Source organism: Molothrus ater, chromosome 30 (genome assembly GCF_012460135.2).
Source record: "Molothrus ater isolate BHLD 08-10-18 breed brown headed cowbird chromosome 30, BPBGC_Mater_1.1, whole genome shotgun sequence".
NCBI lineage: Eukaryota > Metazoa > Chordata > Aves > Passeriformes > Icteridae > Molothrus > Molothrus ater.
The window spans coordinates 2,381,522-2,402,303 of record NC_050507.2 but is presented as its reverse complement, the minus strand read 5'-3'; the positions used below and the strand labels follow the sequence as shown (position 1 = coordinate 2,402,303).

The 20,782-nt window shown below is 64.9% G+C and overlaps 2 protein-coding genes across 2 annotated transcripts in view; both read right to left on the bottom strand.

The window, feature by feature from the left end:
- Positions 1-87: 87 nt before the first annotated feature.
- Positions 88-10,254, bottom strand: PIP4K2C (phosphatidylinositol-5-phosphate 4-kinase type 2 gamma). Its single transcript, XM_036399812.2, has 10 exons — positions 10,091-10,254; positions 8,637-8,734; positions 8,461-8,557; positions 6,324-6,464; positions 4,778-4,924; positions 3,594-3,632; positions 3,287-3,400; positions 1,884-2,130; positions 1,682-1,785; positions 88-700 (listed from the first exon to the last, which is right to left on the bottom strand). The coding sequence occupies exons 2-10, from the start codon at positions 8,699-8,701 to the stop codon at positions 620-622; spliced, it is 1,035 nt and encodes a 344-aa protein (XP_036255705.1). The 5' UTR covers positions 8,702-8,734; positions 10,091-10,254; the 3' UTR covers positions 88-619.
- Positions 10,255-12,614: 2,360 nt separating this feature from the next.
- Positions 12,615-20,782, bottom strand: part of KIF5A (kinesin family member 5A) — a 34,027-nt gene continuing 25,859 nt past the window's right edge. The window contains 12 exon segments of the mRNA XM_036399780.2: positions 12,615-12,991; positions 13,613-13,708; positions 13,780-13,807; positions 13,915-13,972; positions 13,974-13,986; positions 14,406-14,514; positions 15,404-15,617; positions 17,401-17,505; positions 17,955-18,026; positions 18,139-18,199; positions 18,866-18,967; positions 20,580-20,689. Of these exon segments, the coding sequence (XP_036255673.2) occupies positions 13,630-13,708; positions 13,780-13,807; positions 13,915-13,972; positions 13,974-13,986; positions 14,406-14,514; positions 15,404-15,617; positions 17,401-17,505; positions 17,955-18,026; positions 18,139-18,199; positions 18,866-18,967; positions 20,580-20,689 (951 nt within the window). The 3' untranslated portion in view covers positions 12,615-12,991; positions 13,613-13,629.

Sequence of the window (20,782 nt, the reverse complement as noted above, 5' to 3'; positions counted from 1 at the left end):
GGGGCGATGGAGCCGGGAATTCGGGGGTCCCGGGGTTTGAGGGGCGCAGGGGGGTCCGAGGGGCCCAGCGAACGGGGCACACGCAGGGCCGGTTCAATAATTTATTTCTCAGAACAGAGCGGGGGAAGGAGCCCCATAAATGGGGTGGGGGGGACACGACACACGGCCCCCCCACAAATGGGGGACAGGGGGGTCAGCCCAGCAGGCCCCGCCCCCCCGGGAATTGCATTAAAGGGGGGAGAGCCGGAGCCCCCCAGGTCCCACATGGCGGGGGGCAGGGAGTGGCCCCCAGCCCCATTTGGAACAGGGGTGGGGGCTGCACCCCCAGTCATGAGTGGGGGGCCCCTTTCACCCCCTCCCCCTGGGGCAAGTAGTGTTTGACCCCTCCCAGCTTTGGGAGGGGGCAGAAGGGTCCCAGAGCCCCTTGTGCAGGGCGGGGGGCACCCCAGACCCCCCCAGTGCTGGGGCCAGAGCCCCCCCCCGGACCCCCTTAGATAAAGTTAAGGCACTTGAGCAGTGGAACCCCACTGCGGGGGGGGGGGGGTCGCTGTGGGGGTGGGGGGGGGCAGCAGCCCCTGGGGGGGTTTTGGTCCCGCGGGGGGGAGGCTGTGCCCCCCCCTCAGGCGAAGATGTTGGTGATGAAGTCGAGGAAGCGCTTGGCGTATTGCTCGGGGTGCACCGTGGAGATCTCGGCTCCGGCCTGGGGGGGCAGCGGCTCAGAGCCCCCCAGGAACAGAGCCTGACCCTGGGAACGACCCCCCCACAACCCAACCCCTCACCTGACCCCCCCCAGCCTCCCCAGCGCCAACCCCCCCACAGCCCCCTCCCCTCCAGCCCCCCCAGCCCCCCCAGACCCTGCCAGGGCCCCCCCCCCCCCAAAACCCCTCCCTGTCCCCACCCCAACAAATCCCCTCCCCAAAAAACCAAGGGGGAGCCAGCCCTGCCAGCCCCCACTGGGAAATGCCACCCCCAATTCGGGGTGCCCACCCCCCAGTTGGGAAGTGCCCTCCTCCCAGTTTGAGATGCCCCCCAGTTTGGGGTGCCCCTCACCCCAGTTCAGAGTCCCCTCCCCAAGTTCATGGTGCCCCCTCAGTCTGTCCCCCCCCCCAGTTTCGGGGTGACCCCATTTCCTCACCCCGTGTTTGAGGTGCCCCCCAGTTTCGGGGTGCCCCCATTTCCTCACCCCGTGTTTGAGGTGCCCCCCCATTTCGGGGTGCCCCCATTTCCTCACCCCGTGGTTTTGGTACACCCCCATTTCAAGGTGCCCCCATTTCCTCACCCCGTGTTTAAGGTGCCCCCCCATTTTGGGGTGCCCCCATTTCCTCACCCCATGTTTTTGGTGCCCCCCATTTCGGGGTGCCCCCCAGTTTTGGGGTGCCCCCATTTCCTCACCCCGTGTTTTTGGTGCCCCCCATTTCAGGCTGCCCCCATTTCCTCACCCCGTGTTTTTGCTGCCCCCCATTTCAGGGTGCCCCCCATTTCGGGGTGCCCCCATTTCCTCACCCCGTGTTTTTGGTACACCCCCATTTCAGGATGCCCCCATTTCCTCACCCCGTGTTTTTGCTGCCCCCCATTTCGGGGTGACCCCCAGTTTCGGGGCGCCCCCATTTCCTCACCCCGTGTTTTTGGTGCCCCCCATTTCGGGGTGTCCCCCAGTTTCGGGGTGCCCCCATTTCCTCACCCCGTGTTTGACGGTCTTGGCCGCGTGCGCCGCCTTCTTGCGGGCGTCGTACTGGGTGAGGACATCGATGAGCCCCATGAAATAAACCTCGCGCCGGGGGGCTCCTGGGGGGCACAGCCGGGGGGCTCAGCGCTCCCTGCACCCCCAAACCCCCCCAGGGCCCCCCCAAGCCCCCCAGGACCCCCCAGTCCCCCCGTCTCACCCTCGGCCCCGCGCAGGGCGTACACGTCCACGCCGGGGTCGAACTCGCCGGGGCCCAGGGCCCGGTAGGAGTTGAGGAGCCCCCCCAGGCCCTCCGGGGAGGTGCCATAGGGGCCCCCCAGCCCCCCCTCGTCGCCCCCCCCGAGCTCCTCTTCCTCCAGCTCCTCCTCCTCCTCCTGCTCGCCCCGCTCCACCTCGTGGATGCCCAGCAGCAGGCTGTAGTCCATCAGCTTCTGCTGCACCAGGAACTGCGGGGACACGGCGGCAACTGGGGGAGGCCACCCCAAAACCCTGGGCGGGTCACCCCAAAACCCCCAGAGCCTGGGCACTGTCACCCCCACAGCCATCAGATACTGGACATGGTCCCCAAAACCCCCTTGGACTCTCAGGACTGGGGGGACAACTAAAGGGGGCATTAGGGGTGGGGGATACCCCCATGGCCATAGGGAGAGCCCCCAAACCCTCACAATCTGGGCACTGAGAAAGAGACCCCTTCAATTCCCCAAAACCCCCCAATTCTCAGGGCTGAGGGGACAACCAAGGGGTCATTAGGGGTAGGGGACACCCCCATGGTCACAGGGAGAGCCCCCAAACCCTCAGAGCCTGGGCCCTGTCACCCCCACAGCCATCAGATGCTGGACATGGTCCCCAAAACCCCCTTGGACTCTCAGGACTGGGGGGACAACCAAGGGGGCATTAGGGGTGGGGGATACCCCATAGCCATGGGGAGAGCCCCCAAACCCTCACAGTTTGGGCCCTGTCACCCCCACAGCCATCAGATACTGGACATGGTCCCCAAAACCCCCAAATTCTCAGGGCTGAGGGGACAACCAAGGGGTCATTAGGGGTAGGGGACACCCCCATAGCCATGGGGAGAGCCCCCAAACCCTCAGAGCCTGGATGCTGAGAAAGAGACCCCCACAGTCCAAAAATCCCCTGGACTCTCGGGGCTGGGGGGACAACCAAGGGGTCATAAGGGGTGGGGGACCCCCCTATAGCCACAGGGAGAGCCCCCAAACCCCCAGAGCCTGGGCACTGCCACCCCCACAGCCATGGTCCCCAAAAACCCCCTTGGACTCTCAGGACTGGGGGGACAACCAAGGGGTCAATAGGGGTGAGGGACACCCCCATCACCCCCATGGTCACAGGGAGAGCCCCCAAACCCTCAGAGCCTGGGCACTGCCAGCCCCACAGCCATCAGATGCTGGACACGGTCCCCAAAACCCCCTTGGACTCTCAGGACTGAGGGGACAACTAAAGGGGCATTTGGGGTGGGGGAATGCAAGAGAGCCCCCCCAAACCCTCAGAGCCTGGACACTGGGAGGCCAAAGGGTCACTCGGGGTGGGGAGGGAGCCCCCCTCAAACCCCTCAGCCCCCTGGGGGTGCAGCCCCCCCGTTCCCACCTCCACGTCCCGCTTGAGCTTGTCCATGAACTCGCGCTGCTGCTCCTCCTCCACGAACACCTTCTCGTTCTTGTTGAGGAAATCCACGTCCTTCAGGGTGGGCAGCTCCTTGCCCTGGGGAGGGACAGGGGGGAGCCCCCCCGGACACCCCTGAGCTGGAGGGGACACCCCGGGGCTGTGGGACCCTCCCTGGGGTCACAGGGGGGAGAGGGGCAGCTCTTGAGCTGTCATTATTGGGGAGGAGGGAAAACGAGGCCTGGAGAGCCCCCCCAAATCTGGAGGGCTCACAGCATCCCCCCTGCAGTACCTTCTCCTTGTCACTGGCCTCTCGGTCCACGAGGGAGCCCTGCAGGGAGCAGAGGTGACAGGAGGGGATTTGGGGGCGTCAGGGAAGGTGAAACAGGAAAGCCCTATAAATATGATTGTCTGGCAGAAGATTTGGAGAATATGGGAACTCTAAGTGAGATTGAAATGAAAGCAAGCTTTGAGATCCCTCAGTTACTGAACAACAGGAAAACAATGGTGTGGCTGGCTGAAGGTGATCCCCTTTTGGTGGAACAACACCCTCTGCTTGCAGACAGGCCCAAGGGGCAGAGCAGACCCTGCTGGCTTGGCAGAAGGGCCCAAAGAGGAGATTTTAGGGTTTAAAATGTAGCACAGTGTGGTAATGTAATGATTCTTATAGGCTGTATGTAAATGCTGTAGGATTTGTATATTGTACTAGACTGGTGAGTGAGAATCAGAATATTCAACACAGCAGAAAATTTATTGTATTGGAACAGGAACTTTGCTCTCTTACACTTTTACGCTCTTACCCCTCTTACCCCTTTTACTCTCTTGCCCTTTTGCTCTCTCACCCTCTCATCCTCTCTCCCCCTCTCTCCCTCTCTCAATCCTGCTCCAGCTGTGTCTGGCAGCTCCCAGCAGGGCCCTGCCCCCAGGCCCTTTGCAATAAACCCCAAATTCCACGACCAGAAGAGAATTTATTGTAACGGGAACCTCGTCCTCTTCTACTCTCTCTTTACTCTTCCTCACTCTCTCATCTCTTTACCACGCTTTTGCCTTCTCTCTCTTTACCCCTCTCTCCCTCTCTCATTCCTGCTCCAGCTGTGCCTGGCAGCTCCCAGCAGGGTCCCTGCACTTGGCCCTTTGCAATGAACCCCAAATTCGATAACCAGAAGATTTATTTTATTGTAATGGGAACCTCACTGTCTCATCCTGTCTTTTACTCTTTCTCTTATCCTCTCATCCTCTCTCTCATCCTCTCTCTCATCCTCTCTACCCCTCTCTTCTCTCAGTCCTGCTCCAGCTGTGCCTGGCAGCTCCCAGCAGCTCCCTGCACTTGTTCCTTTGCAATAAACCCCAAATTCCACGCCCTGGCTTCAGAGATCTCCCACCTCCATCCATCCCGACCGTGCCACCCCCCAATGCTCCTCCAGGGGCGAGGCTGCCCCACAGGAGCACTCGGGGGGCTCGGGGACACCCCAGTACCTTGAGGTCGTACTTCCTGTGCACAGGCAGGCGGTGGCTGAAGAGGTTCCTCATGACCAGCAGGTAGGTGTCCTCGCTGTCCACGCTCACCCGGTACATGCCCAGGAACCGCGGCAGCAGCGTCTGCCCGTGGCACTGCACCACGTACTGCGGGGACATGGGGACAGCAGGGACATGGGGACACAGCAGGGACATGGGGACAGCAGGGACATGGGGACACAGCAGGGACACAGCAGCGTCTGCCCGTGGCACTGCACCACGTACTGCGGGGACATGGGGACAGCAGGGACACAGCAGGGACATGGGGACACAGCAGGGACATGGGGACAGCAGGGACATGGGGACACAGCAGGGACATGGGGACATGGGGACACAGCAGCGTCTGCCCGTGGCACTGCACCACATACTGCAGGGACATGGAGACAGTAGGGACATGGGGACACAGCAGGGACACAGCAGGGACATGGGGACACAGCAGGGACATGGGGACACAGCCAGGGACATGGGGACAGCAGGGACAGAGGGACAGCAGGGAGATGGGGACACAGCTGGGGACATGGGGACAGCAAGGACATGGGGACATGGGGACAGCAAGGACATGGGGACACAGCAGGGACATGGGGACACAGCTGGGGACATGGGGACAGCAAGGACATGGGGACACAGCAGGGACATGGGGACACAACCAGGGACACAGCAGTGTCTGCCCGTGGCACTGCACCACATACTGCGGGGACATGGGGACAGCAGGGACATGGGGACACAGCAGGGACACAGCAGGGACATGGGGACACAGCAGGGACATGGGGACACAGCTGGGGACAGAGGGGACAGCAGGGACATGGGGATACAGCTGGGGACATGGGGACACAGCAGGGACATGGGGACGCAGCCAGGGACATGGGGACACAAGGGACACAGCCACACAGGGACACCGGGGACATGGAGACATAGCCAGAGACAGCAGGGACACAGCAGGGACATGGGGACACCAGGGACATGGGGACACAGCAGGGACAGAGGGGACAGCAGGGACATGGGGACATAGCAGGGACATGGGGACATAGCCAGTGACATGGGGACACAAGGGACACAGCCACACAGGGACACCGGGGACATAGCCAGAGACAGCAGGGACACAGCAGGGACATGGGGGACACAGGGACACAGCCAGCCAGAGACACCAGGGGCACAGCCATCCCCAGGGACACAGGTGACACAGCTGCTCCCGGGGGCATAGGTGACACCCTGGTGACACCCCCGGAAACCCCAGTGCCCCCCCATACCTGGCACCAGTGTGCCAGCAGCCCGTGCCCACCCCGTGCCCATACCTGGTGGTAATGTGCCAGCAGCCCATGCCCACCCTGTGCCCCCTGTGCCCATACCTGGTGGTAATGTGCCAGCAGCCCGTGCCCACCCTGTGCCATACCTGGTGGTAATGTGCCAGCAGCCCGTGCCCACTCTGTGCCATACCTGGTGGTAATGTGCCAGCAGCCCGTGCCCCCTGTGCCCACCCTGTGCCCCCCATGCCCACTCTCTGCCACACCTGGTGGTAATGTGCCAGCAGCCCGTGCACGTCGGCCACGTCCTCGCTCGACAGCTCCTTCAGCACCAGCGTCCGGTCGGCCGAGAGCAGCAGGCGGCGCCCACTGCCCACCCAGCGCGGGGGACTGCGTGCCAGGGACACCTGGGGACACAGGGGACACCGCTGGGGACACAGCATGGGGACACAGGGGACACCGCTGGGGACACAGGGGACACCGCTGGGGACATCAATGACACAGCCACACAGGTGACACAGCCACACAGGGACACCAGTAACACAGCCACCCCGGGGACACAGGTGACACAGCCACACCTGCGGGGAGCTCCATGCCAGGGACACCTGGGGACACAGGGGACACCGCTGGGGACACAGCATGGGGACATAGGGGACACAGCCACACAGGTGACACAGCTGCCTCTGCAGGGGACTCCATGCCAGGGACACCTGGGGACATGGCATGGGGACACCAGTGACACAGCCACCCAGTGACACAGATGACACCCCCGGGGACACAGGTGACACAGTCACACAGGTGACACACCTGGGGACACCAGTGACACAGCCATCCTGGAGGGACACAGGTGACACAGCCACCCCTGCAGGTGGCTCTGCGCCTGGAGGGACACCTGGGGGGCACACGGCCAAGGGACACAGGTGACACCCCCGAGGACACAGGTGACACCTCCAGGGACACAAGTGACACCCCCAGGGACACAGGTGACACGGCCACCCCCGCAGGAGGCTCTGTGCCAGGGACACCTGTGACAGGGACAGGTGTGACAACTGCAGGGGACACGGCCAGGGGACAGGTGACACAGGTGGAACAGATGGCACAGGTGACACAGGTGACACAGCCAGGGGACAGGTGACACAGGTGACACAGGTGGCACAGATGGTACAGGTGACACAGGTGACACAGGTGACACAGCCAGGGGACAGGTGGCATAGGCAGGGGACAGGTGACACAAGTGACACAGGTGACACAGGTGGCACAGGTGACACAGGTGGCACAGCCATGGGACAGGTGGCACAGGTGACACAGGTGACACAGGTGATGCAGGTGACACAGGTGACACAGGTGGCACAGGTGACACAGGTGATATAGCCATGGCACAGATGACACAGGTGACACAGGTGACACAGGTGATGCAGGTGACGCAGGTAACATAGCATGGGACAGGTGACACAGGTGGCACAGATGGCACAGGTGACACAGGTGATATAGCCATGGCACAGATGACACAGGTGACACAGGTGACACAAGTGACACAGGTGACACAGGTGACACAGGTGACACAGGTGACACAGGTGACATAGCATGGCACAGATGACACAGATGACACAGGTGACACAGGTGACATAGCCATGACACAGGTGACACAGATGACACAGGTGACACAGGTGACACAGGTGACATAGCCATGGGACAGGTGACACAGGTGACGCAGGTGACGCAGGTGACGCAGGTGACACAGCCATGACACAGGTGACACAGGTGACACAGGTGACACAGGGGACATAGCCATGACACAGGTGACACAGGTGACATAGCATGGGACAGGTGACACAGGTGACACAGGTGACACAGGTGACACAGGTAACTTAGCCATGGCACAGATGACACAGGTAGCACAGATGACATAGGTGACACAGATGACATAGGTGACATAGCCATGGCACAGGTGACACAGGTGACGCAGGTGGCACAGCCATGACACAGGTCACACAGGTGACACAGGTGACACAGGGGACATAGCTATGACACAGGTGACACAGGTGACACAGGTGGCACAGCCATGGGACAGGTGACACAGGTGACACAGGTGACACAGGTAACTTAGCCATGGCACAGATGACACAGGTGGCACAGATGACACAGGTGACACAGGTGACACAGGTGACACAGGTGACATAGCCATGGCACAGGTGACACAGGTGACGCAGGTGGCACAGCCATGACACAGGTCACACAGGTGACACAGGTGACACAGGTGGCACAGCCATGGCACAGGTCACACAGGTGACACAGGTGACACAGGTGACACAGGTGACATAGCCATGACACAGGTGACACAGGTGACACAGGTGACACAGGTGACAGCCACCGCCAGCCCTGGCTCCCCCAGCCCCAGCCCACCTGGTAGTCGTGGTCGTCGAGGCCGAAGCGCTCGCGCAGGTTGCGGAACACCTGCGGGCAGTACTCCTTGAACTTGAAATGGCTGGGCAGGTTCTCCCTGAGGTGGGGGGGCTGACGTCAGTTTTGGGGTGTCCCCCGCTGCAGGACACCCCCCATGTCCCCCCTGTGCCGCTCACCTGTTGAACAGGTGGTTGTTGACCTTGATTTTGGAGCTGGCTTTGAAATCGTCGGGCAGGAGCATCACGGGCAGCGGCACCTGGCTCAGCTCGTTGATCTGGGGGGGGGGCAAGGTGGGACCCCCGGGAGGGCAAAGGTGGAACCCCCGGGAAACACCCCCAGGGACCCCCAGGAAACACCCCCAGGGACCCCCGGGACCCCCGGGAAACACCCCCAGGGACCCCCGAGACCCCTGGGAAACACCCCCAGGGACCCACGGGAAATACCCCCAGGGACCCCCGGGAAACACCCCCAGGGACCCCCGAGACCCCTGGGAAACACCCCCAGGGACCCACGGGAAACACCCCCAGGGACCCACGGGAAACACCCCCGGGAAACACCCCCAGGGACCCCCGGGACCCCCAGGAAACGCCCCCAAGGACCCCCCGGGAAATACCCCTGGGCACCCCCGGGAAACACCCCCGGGCACCCCCAGGGCCGGGGAGAACCCCCAGGGACCCCCCAAGTGTGGGGATGGGGGCAGTGGGGATCCCGGGGGATGGGGACACAGGATGGAGCCGAAGGATGGGGACACGGGATCCTGGGGGATGGAACCGAGGGATGGGACTTCTGCAGGGGACAGGTGTGACCCCACAGGTGGGATCCCAGGGGATGGAGCCGAGGGACGGGGACAGTGGGGATCCCGGGGGATGGGGACACGGGATGGGAACATGGGGATCCCGGGGGATGGAGCAGAAAAAGTGGGGGCAATGGGGATCCCGGGGGATGGAGCCGAGGGACAGGGACACGGCATGGGGGCAATGGGGATCCTGAGGGACAGGGACACGGGACGGGGACACGGGATGGGGACACGGGATGGGGACAATGGAGATCCTGGGGGATGGGGACACGGGATCCTGGGGAGATGGAGCTGAGGGATGGGGCCAAGGGATGGGGACACAGAATGGGGACACGGCATGGGGGCAATGGGGATCCCGAGGGACAGGGACACGGCATGGGGGGCAATGAGGATCCCGGGGGCAATGGGGATCCCGGGGGATGGAGCAGGCAGATGGGGACATGGGACAGGGACACGGGATGGGGACACCGCATGGGGACACGGCATGGGGGCAATGAGGATCCCGAGGGACAGGGACACGGCATGGGGGCAATGGGGATCCCGGGGACAATGGGGATCCCGGGGGATAGAGCCGAGGGGTGCAGGGCAATGGGGATCCGGGGCAGGGGACACCGAGGGCTCCGGGGAAATGACGGTCCCAGGGAAGGGACAGGCGGGGGCTGCGGGGCTGCCGGGAACACACGCGGGGGTCCCGGAGGGCCGGGCACGGATATCCCGGGAGGGGACTGGGACCGGCACCGGGGCTCCCAAGGGCCGCGGGGTCCCTACAGGCGGGGAGGGGACACGGGGGTACGGGGGGAAGAGCCGCGGGGTCCCGGGGGTGCCGGTGCTGACCTGGTGCGTGACCCCCCAGGCCAGCACGGCCAGCAGCGGGTCCGCGGCCCGCGGCAGCTTCACCCGCTGCGGCACGAAGCGCTTCTGCTTCTTCTTGGTGCGGGCGGCGCCGGGGCCGGGCCCGGGGCCGGGGCCGGGACAGGGACCCGCCGCCGCCGCCGCCGCCGCCGCCATGGCCGCCGCTGCCGCTTCCGCCGCCGCTTCCGGCGCTTCCACCGCCGCTTCCGCCCGGCCCCGGCGCGGCACCGGAACCCGGAAGCGGCGCCAGGAGCGGGGCGGGGCTGGACCCGGGGGCCGCCAGGGGGCGCCACGGGCCGAGGGCGGGAGCGGAGGAAACCGACAGGGGGCGCCCTGCAGCCACCGGGACACGTGACAGGGACACGTGACAGGGACAGGTGTGACACCCCCCCCCCCCGGGGGACACGTGACAGGGACACGTCACAGGGACACGTGACAGGGACAGGTGTGACCCCCCCCCCGGGGACACGTTACAGGGACACGTGACAGGGACAGGTGTGACCCCCCCCGGGGACACGTGACAGGGACATGTGACAGGGACACGTGACAGGGACACGTGTGACACCGACAGGTGTGATATCTGCAGGGGACACGTGACAGGGACAGGTGTGATACCTGCCCGGGACACGTGACAGGGACAGATGGCAGGAACAGGTAACAGGGACACGTGACAGGGACACGTGACAGGGACACGTGACAGGGCCATGTGTGACACCTGAAGGGGACAGGTGACAGGGACACGTGTGACACTGACAGGTGTGATACCTGCAGGGGATGAGTGACAGGAACATGTGAAGGGGACAGGTGTGACACGTGACAGGGACAGGTGTGACACCCCACCAGGGACATGTGACAGGGACAGGGACAGGGACACATGTTACACCTGCAGGGGACACGTGACAGGACAGGTGTGACAGGACACGTGACACCGAAAGGTGTGACAACTGGAGGGAACACGTGACAGGGACAGATGGCAGGAACAGGTGACAGGGACACGTGACAGGGACATGTGATGGAGACAGGTGTGACACCTGCAGGGGACACATGACAGGGACAGGTGAGAGGGACAGGTGTGACACCTGCACGACACACGTGTGACACCTGGAGGGAACACATGACATGGACTCGTGACAGGGACATGTGTGACACCTGTGGGGACACGTGTGACACCTGCACAACACAGGTGTGGTCCCTCAGGGGACTCATATGACACTGACAGGGGACACCTGTGATCGCCATAGAGGACATTTGTGATCCTGCAGGGCACAGGTGTGACCCCATGGGGACAGGTGTGTGACCGCACAGGTGACACCGGCTGTCCCTGTGGGCACGGGGGAACCAATAGGGGGCACCCGATCCCCATGGGGACATGTGTGATCATCATAGGGACATGTGTGACACCTGTGGGGGACAGGTGTGATCCCTGTATGGAGTATGGGAAACCTGTTCCCTACAGCGACAGGTGTGACAGCTATAGGGACAGGTGTGACACCTGCAGGGGATTCGTGTGATCACCACTGGGACAGGTGTGACACCTGCGGGGACAGGTGGGACACCTGCGGGGACACGTGTGATACTTTAGGAGACTCGTGTGACACTTGTAGGGGAGAGGTGTGACCACCATAGGGACACAGTGACACCTGTGGGGACAGGTGTGACAGCTATAGGGACAGGTGTGACCCCATAGGGACAGGAGTGATAGCTATAGGGACACATGTGACAGCTATAGGGACAGGTGTGACCCCACGGGGACAGGTGTGACCCCACGGGGACAGGTGTGGCACCTGCAGAGTGCCCCGTGCAGGTGGGGTCCCACTCCCCCTCCCCAGCCCCTGTGTCCTCCCCGCTGCCCCCAATGCCCGCTGTGACCCCAGCTGTGGAACGAGCGCCCCAAAATCCCCCCGAGTGACCCCAGTGCCCCCAAACACCCCCCGAGTGACCCCAGTGCCACCCGTGTGAGCCCCCTCCCCAAATCCCCTGTGTGACCCCACTGTCCCCAGCGCCCCCAGTGTGACCCTGCTCCCCCAAACACTCCCAGTGTGCCCCACTCCTCTCAATGCCCCCGGTGTGACCCCAGTGCCCCCAAATCCCCCCTGTGTAACCCTGCGCCCCCAAATCCGCAGTGTGCCCCCCTTCCCCCAGCGTGACCCCCTCCCCAAATCCCGTGTGTGACCCCACTCCCCCAAACGCTCCCACTGTGACACGGCCCCCCCCGGACCCCCCAGGCCCCCCAGGCTCTCTCAGAGATCCCCCAGAGCCCCCCCCGGACCCCCCCAGGCTGTCTCAGAACCCCCCCGTACCCCCCAAGCCCCCCAGGCTGTCTCAGCCCCCCAGACCCCCCCGGACTCCCCCGAGCCCCCCAGTCTCTCTCAGAGCCCCCCAGGAGCCCCCCAGTCTCTCTCAAACCTCCCCAGTCTCTCTCAGACCCCCCCAGTTTCTCTCAGAGCCCCCCCAGTCTCTCTCAGAGCCCCTCAGGAGCCCCCCAGTCTCTCTCGGAGCCCCCCAGTTTCTCTCAGCCTCTCCCTTTATTGCGCTCCGGCCGCGCTGGGCGGGACATGCAGCGCTGGGGGGGGCGGGGGGCGCGGGGACCCCCCCGTGGGGGGGGGGCACAGCCGAGATGCCAAGCGAGGGGACCCGGGGGGGTGCGGGGGGGGGGGGGCTGCGCTGCCCCCCCATTGTGGGGCCGGGCCGGGGGCGACATTCCCGGGTTAAGGCAGCCCCGGCCCCGCCCCCATCGGCCCCGCCCCCGTCGGGGGTCCCGGGGGGTCCTGGGGGGGGGGGGGGCGGCCCCCTCCCCCCGCACGGAGCGAGCGTGGCACGAGCACAGGACACGGGTGACACCGGTGACACCGGGACATGCGAGCGGAGCCGGGTCTGCAGCACCTGCGGGGGGGACACGGGACACGCGGGTCGGGGGGGGCAGAGGCACCCGGGGGTCCCCCAAGGACGGGGGGGCGGAGCCCGGAGCCTACAGGGCTCAGAGGGGACCCCAGGGATGGGGGGGGGAACTTGGGGTGGGGGGGACCCCGGAGAGTGCAGGGGTCGGAGAGGAGCCCAGGGATGGGCGGGGGGCTGGGAAGAGTGAGGGGGGGGGAATTGGGGCATCCAGGGGCAGGGGGGGCTGGGGGGGCACCCAAGGAATGGGGGGGCTTGGAGGGGTTGGGGTCACTCCAAGGATGGGGGGGTCCCCGGGGGTCCCTGAGAAAGGGGGGGGGGGCGAGGTCCCACACCCGGGGGGCTGTGGGAGGGGTCCCTCATCTGGGGCTGTGGAATGAATTTGGGGGAGTCCCACACCCGGGGAGGGGGGTGTGAGGTGAGGAAGGGGGGGGGTCCCACACCCGGGGGTGTGAGGGATGAGTTTGGGGGGGTCCCACAGCCGGGGGTGTGAGGGATGAGTTTGGGGGGGTCCCACACCCGGGGGTGTGAGGGATGAGTTTGGGGGGGTCCCACACCCGGGGGTGTGAGGGATGAGTTTGGGGGGGTCCCACAGCCGTGGGGCCGTACCTGGGGGTGGGGGGGCATTAACTGGCCGCCGTCTCCTGGCGCAGGGGGAAGAGCTTGGCCGCCTCCTCGGCCTCGCAGGCGCAGGACAGGTCACTCCTGGGGGGCACGGGGTGTCAGCCGGGCCCCCCCAGCCCCAGAACCCCCCCCCAGCCGCGCCCCCCCCTCACCTGTTGTCATTGATGTCTGTCACGTTCCCTGCAAGGAAGAGCAGCAGCTCCAGGGGGGGCGTCTGGGGACACCCCCACACCCCCCCCCCATGGCAGCACCCCGACACTGGGGACACCCCCAGGGCCCCCCCTCACCGTTATCCACGTTGAGCTGCTGGTAGGGGTCCGGGGGGGTGCTGGGGAGCATGGGGGGGGCCGCTGGCAAAGCTGGGGAGGGGCGGACAGAGACCCTGAGACCCCCGTGCCTGACCCCCCCAAATAATCCCCCCGTGCCCCCGCAGAGCACACCAGGACCCCCCCACCCCTGCACCCCCCCCCGGAACCCCCTGGGACCCTCCCACCCCCCCCTGTACCCCCAGTGCCTCCCTTCCCCCAGGACCCCCCGCCCTCTCCCACCCCCTACCCCTGCACCCCCCCTGTCATCCCCCAGGACCCCCCCCTGCACCCCCAGACCACACCAGCCCTGCTCCAGGACCCCCCCGCACCCCTCCTGCCGCCCCCAGACCCTCCCATTCCTCCTGTCCCCTCCGAGCCTCCCTCCCCAGGACCCCCCTGCCCACCCCCCAGGACCCCCCACCCCTGCCCCCCCAGTGCCTCCCTCCCCTCCCCAGCCCCCCCGCACTCACAGGCCGTGGGGGCCGGGCAGGGCGCCCCCCCCGGGGTACCCCTGGAACAGGCTGTTGGTGTAGCTCAGCCCGGTGGGCGATGGCGCCTGCCCCGGCCGCACCGGCTTGGCTGGGGGGGCACGGGGGGCTCAGGGGCGCTGCTGGCACCCGGCACCCCCAGAGGACACCCCCAGAGTCTGAGGCACCCCCTGGGCCGGGCCCTCCGCCCTTGTGCAGGGGGTGTCAGCCCCGGTACCCCCCCCAAAGCCCAGAGTGTGCCGGGCTGGGTGCCCACCCTGCGCCCCCCGCGCCCACCCCGCACCCCCCACATCTCATGCACCCCCCGTGCCCACCCGGGATCTTCTGTGCCCACCCCGCACCCCAGGCCCCAGTTCCAGTCCATGCTGTGCACCCCCCGTGCCCACCCGGCACCCTGGGCACCCCCTTGCACCCTCCACGTGCCCGCACCCCCCCCCGCGCCCCCCATGCCCACCCTGCACCCGTACCTGTGCCCACTCTGCACCCCCCGTGCCCACCCTGCACCCCTGTACCTGTGCCCACTCTGCACCCCCCGTGCCCACCCTGCACCCCTGTACCTGTACCCACTCTGCACCCCCTGTGCCCACCCTGCACCCCCTGTGCCCACCCTGCACCCCTGTACCTGTGCCCACTCTGCACCCCCTGTGCCCACCCTGCACCCCCTGTGCCCACCCTGCACCCCTGTACCTGTGCCCACTCTGCACCCCCTGTGCCCCCCATGCCCACCCTGCATCCCCACACCCCCCACACCCCGCCATGCCCACCCTGCGCCCCTGTACCTGTGCCCACCCCGCATCCCGATCCTGGTGCCCTCCGTACCGATGTGGGCTCCGTGCCCCCCGGTTCCCCCCCGTTCCCCCCGGTTCCCCCCGGTTCCCGGTTCCCCCCGTACAGATGTGGGCTCCGTGCCCCCCCGTCCCCCCGGTTCCTGTTCCCCCCGGGTCCCCCCGGTTCCCGGTTCCCCCCGGTTCCCCCCGTACCGATGTGGGCTCCGGGCCCTCGCCGCGCCCCCCGGGCCCGCACGGCCTCTCGGATCCGCTCCACCTCCTGCTGGTACCGGCGCTTGTCCAGGCGCGCCCCCTCCTTGGCCGCCCTCAGCGCCCCTTCCAGGGCCTGCACTCGCCCAGCCGTAGCACGCAGCCGCTTCTCCAGCTTCGGAAGCTCACAGCGCAGGTCTGCATTGTCACGGACCAGCTGTGCGACACGTCAGTACCGGCACCGGCACCGGGACCAGATCCCTGCAGCACCGGCTGTGAAACCCGAACCTGCCCTGTCCCTGCCCTGGGGCTCACAGCGCAGGTCTGCATTGTCACGGACCGGTTCAGTGAGACGTCAGTACCGGCACCGGTACCGGGACCCCACCGGGAGTGGGACCCACTCCCAGCATCACCTGCACCTGCCCCGGCACCGCCACCGACACCCGCACACAGCGGCACATCCTCATCCCTCCACAGCCGCCGGTACCGGCACCGGCACATCCACACCCAATCACAGCTGCCGGTACCGGCACTGGCACCCACACATACCGGTACCAGCACCGGTACAGCCACAGCTGCCGGTACCGGCTGCCAGGCACACCCGCATACACCGGCACTGGCACTGACAGCCGCACACAGCGGCACATCCACACCCATCCACAGCCGCCGGTACCGGCCCCGGCAGCTGCACGCACGGACATTGACACCAGCATTGACACCGGCACACACCAGCACACACTGACATTGACACTGGCACACACCAACACACATCGACGCTGACACTGGCATTGACACCGGCACTGACACTGGCATTGACACCGGCACACACCGACATTGACACCGGCACACACCGGCATTGACACCGGCACACACCGGCACTGACACCGGCACTGACACCGGCACTGACACCGGCACTGACACCGGCACACACCAACACTGACACCGGCACTGACACTGGCACACACCGGCACTCACACTGGAACACACTGGCACACACCGGCACTGACACTGGCACACACCGGCACACACCGGCACACACCGACATTGACACCGACGCTGACACCGGCACTCACACCGGCACTCACACCGGCACACACCAGCACACACCGGCACTGACACCGGCACTGACACCGGCACACACCGACATTGACACCGGCACACACCGGCACTCACACCAGCACTGACACCGGCACTCACACCGGCACTCACACCGGCACACACCGGCACACACCGACACTGACACCAGCACTGACACCGACACTGACACCGGCACTGACACCGGCACACACCGGCACTCACACCAGCACTGACACCGGCACTCACACCGGCACACACTGGCACACACCGGCACACACTGGCACACACCGGCACACACCCGGCACTGACACCAACACTGACACCGGCACTGACACCGGCACTCACACTGGCACACACCGGCACTGACACCAACACTGACACCGGCACACACCGGCTTGGCCCCGCTCCGGTTCCGGCAGCGGCGCTGGCAGCGGCTCAGCCCAGCCCGGCCCGGCCCCGCAGCGGCGGGGGCAGCTCCGGTGCCCCGCATACCCCGGTCCCAGCAGGGCCTCGGGGGGCTCAGAGCCCCTAACGGTGCCTGGGTGGGGGATTCTGTGCCCCCAGCGGCACGTGGGGGGTCCCAGCCCTCCCCGCAGTGTCCCGAGCTGTCCCGGGCTGTCCCGGGCTATCCCGGGCTGTCCCAGGCTGTCCCGGGCTGTCCCGGGCTGTCCCTGCGTTGTCCCGGGCTGTGTCCCCCCGCAGTGCCCCCATGCAGCAGTGGGGCTGTGCTGGGGGGCAGTGAGGGGGGGCTGGGGGCTCAGGGAATGAGGGAGGGGTCCCAGCCTGGGGGGGGGCACTCAGGGACAGGGGCAGGAGGGGAAGGGGCGCTGGGGGAGCCAGGAGAGCGAGGGGAGGCTGCAGAACTGGGGGGGGGGCACCCTCTGTGGGCACCCCCGCGCCCCCCCCGTGCCCCCCCCGCGCACCTGTTTGTGAACCTTTGTAAGCTGCTCCAGGTTGTTCTCAAGAAAGGAAATCTTCTGCTTCTGGGAGTGGAGCCCCCCACTGTCCTCGGGTTCCAGCTCTGCGCTCTGGGGGCACCAGGACCCCCGCCGGAATCAGATCCCCACTGGGAAACCTTCCCTTCCCTTCCCTTCCCTTCCCTTCCCTTCCCTTCCCTTCCCTTCCCTTCCCTTCCCTTCCCTTCCCTTCCCTTCCCTTCCCTTCCCTTCCCTTCCCTTCCCTTCCCTTCCCTTCCCTTCCCTTCCCTTCCCTTCCCTGGACCCCTCCCCTATCTCTGCCCCACACTCCCCCCATACCCCACTTTCAGCCCCCCATTTTTCCCCCTCAACCCCCCTTTTGCTCCTTCTTTCCCCCCATTTCCCCCTTTTCTCCCATTCCCCCCTTTCCCTTATTTCCCCCCCTTTTTCCCCTATTTCCCCCTTTTTTCCCCTTTCCCCCCCTTCCCCCCTCTTTTCGCCCCTTTTTCCCTCTTTCCCCCCCCCCATTTTTGCCCATTTTTCCCCTTTTCCCCCCTCACTTTCTTGACTCGAGTCGTGACGTCTTGAACAAACAGCTTGCGCAGGTTGTGGAGGGTCTGGAGTTCACGGGCCTGGGGGGGGGCGGCGGGGGGTGAGCGGGTTCACGGGGACCCCCAGCCCCCCCCTGGCTCCTCTGAGCCCCCCCTGGCTCCTCTGAGCCCCCCAGGACCCCTCCCCACCTACCACGGTCTCCTCCAGCCCCTTGAGGTCCTGCTTGGACTGCTCGTGGCGCTCGTAGAGGAGCCTGGGGGGCAGCAGCCCAAAATTAGGGGGGCTCAGACCAAGGGGGGCACCCCTGGGTTTGGGGGGGCCACCCAGGATCGGAGGGGTCAGTACAAGGAGGGGAGGGCACCCCAAAGTTGGGAGGGTCACTTCAAGCTTGAGGGGGGCACCCGAAGAACGGAGCTGTCCTTCCAAGGTTGGGGTGGTCACCCCAAGGCTGGGGAGAACCCCAAAGTTGGGGGGGGGCACTTGAAGGTTGGGGGATGTCTGGGGGTCCTGGGGGGCTCTGGGCGTCCGGTTTAGGGTCCCAAGGATGGGTCCTGGGGGCCCTGGGGTTTGGGGTTCTTGGGGTGTCAGCAGGGTCGTGGGGGTGGGCTTGGGGTCCTGTGGTGAGTCCTGGGTGGGTTCTGGGATTGGGGTCCCCAGGGAATCCCAGGGTTGGGTTGGGGTCCCCAGTGGAATCCCAGGGATTGGGTCAGAGTCCCCAGGAGAATGTGGGGAGACCCAGGAGTTGGGTTGGGGTTCCCAGGGGAGCCCCGGGGGTTGGGTTGGGTTGGGTTGGGGTTCCCAGGGGAGCCCCGGGGGTTGGGTTGGGGTCTCGAGGGGAGCCCCAGGGGAGCCCCGGGGGTTGGGTTGGGGTCTCGAGGGGAGCCCCAGAGGCCCCGGGTCGGGGTCCCGGGGGTCTCACGTCAGCTCCTGCAGCCGCGCTGCCTTGGCGCGCTCCTCCGCCCGCAGCGCCTCGTGCTCTGCCCGCAGCCGCTCCAGCTCCAGCTCCAGCTTCTGGTTCTGGCTGTGACGGACACACGGACACGGGTCAGGCACAGACAGACATGGGGACAGGGATGGATGGACGGGAGGACACGGGAGCAGACGGAGGGATGAGGGAAGGATGGATGGACAGGACAAGAGTCGGGGTCAGGGGGTCAGGGCTGCATGGAAGGATGGACACACGGGTGGGGGGAGCAGGGGACAGATGGGGGCATGGACAGGGAGCCATGGATGGACAGACACAGGGTCAGGGGATGGACAGACTGATGGACATGAGGTCAAGGGGGCTGAGGATGGATGGACGGCATTCAGGGAATAGAGGGATGGATGGATGGATGGATGGATGGATGGATGGATGGATGGATGGATGGATGGATGGATGGATGGATGATGGATGGATGGATGGATGGATGGATGATGGATGGATGGATGGATGGATGGATGGATGATGGATGGATGGATGATGGATGGATGGATGGATGGATGATGGATGGATGGAGAGATGATGGATGATGGATGGATGGATGGATGGATGATGGATGGATGGATGGATGGATGGATGGATGGATGGATGGATGGATGGATGGATGGATGGATGATATGGATGGATGGATGGATGGATGGATGGATGGATGGATGGATGATGGATGATGGATGGATGGGTGGATGGGTGGATGGATGGATGGATGGATGGATGGATGGATGGATGGATGATGGATGGATGGATGGATGGAGAGATGATGGATGGATGGATGGATGGATGGATGGATGGATGGATGGATGGATGGATGATGGATGGATGGATGGATGATGGATGGATGATGGATGGATGATGGATGGATGATGGATGGATGATGGATGATGGATGATGGATGGATGATGGATGGATGATGGATGGATGATGGATGGATGATGGATGGATGGATGATGGATGGATGATGGATGGATGATGGATGGATGGATGGATGGATGATGGATGGATGATGGATGGATGGATGGATGGATGGATGGATGGATGGATGGATGGATGATGGATGGATGGATGGATGGAGGGATGGATCCATGGATGATGGATGGATGGAGAGATGATGGATGGATGGATGGATGGATGGATGGATGGATGGATGGATGGATGGATGGAGAGATGATGGATGGATGGATGGATGATGGATGGATGGATGGATGGATGATGGATGGATGGATGATGGATGGATGGATGGATGGATGGATGGATGGATGGATGGATGATGGATGGATGGATGATGGATGATGGATGGATGGATGATGGATGGATGGATGATGGATGGATGATGGATGGATGGATGGATGGATGGATGGATGGATGGATGGATGATGGATGGATGGATGATGGATGGATGGATGGATGGATGGATGGATGGGTGGATGATGGATGGATGATGGATGGAGGTCAGGGTTTGGGGTCAGGGAAAGGGTCTGGCCTGGGTTTCAAAGGGGGGAGTCAGGTTTGGGATCAGCTTTGGGCTCAGGTTTTGGGCTCAGATTTTGGGGTCAGCTTTGGGGTCAGGCTTTGGGGTCAGGCTTTGGGGTCAGGTTCACATCAGTGTAGGTTCAGGGCTCAGGGCTGGGCTCAGGCTCGGGCCGGGCTCACTCACTCCCTCAGCTCGTCGATGGTTTTCTGCCGCTCGTTGACCTCGTCCCGCAGCCGCGCCAGCTGCTTGTGCTGGGCCTCGCGCTGGCTCTCGAGCTGCAGCTCCAGCGCCGCCTGCGCCCACGGGGCCTCAGCTCGGGCACCCCGGGCACCCCAACATTCCCTGAGCACCCCCAGGCACCCCGGGCACCCCAACATTCCCTGGGC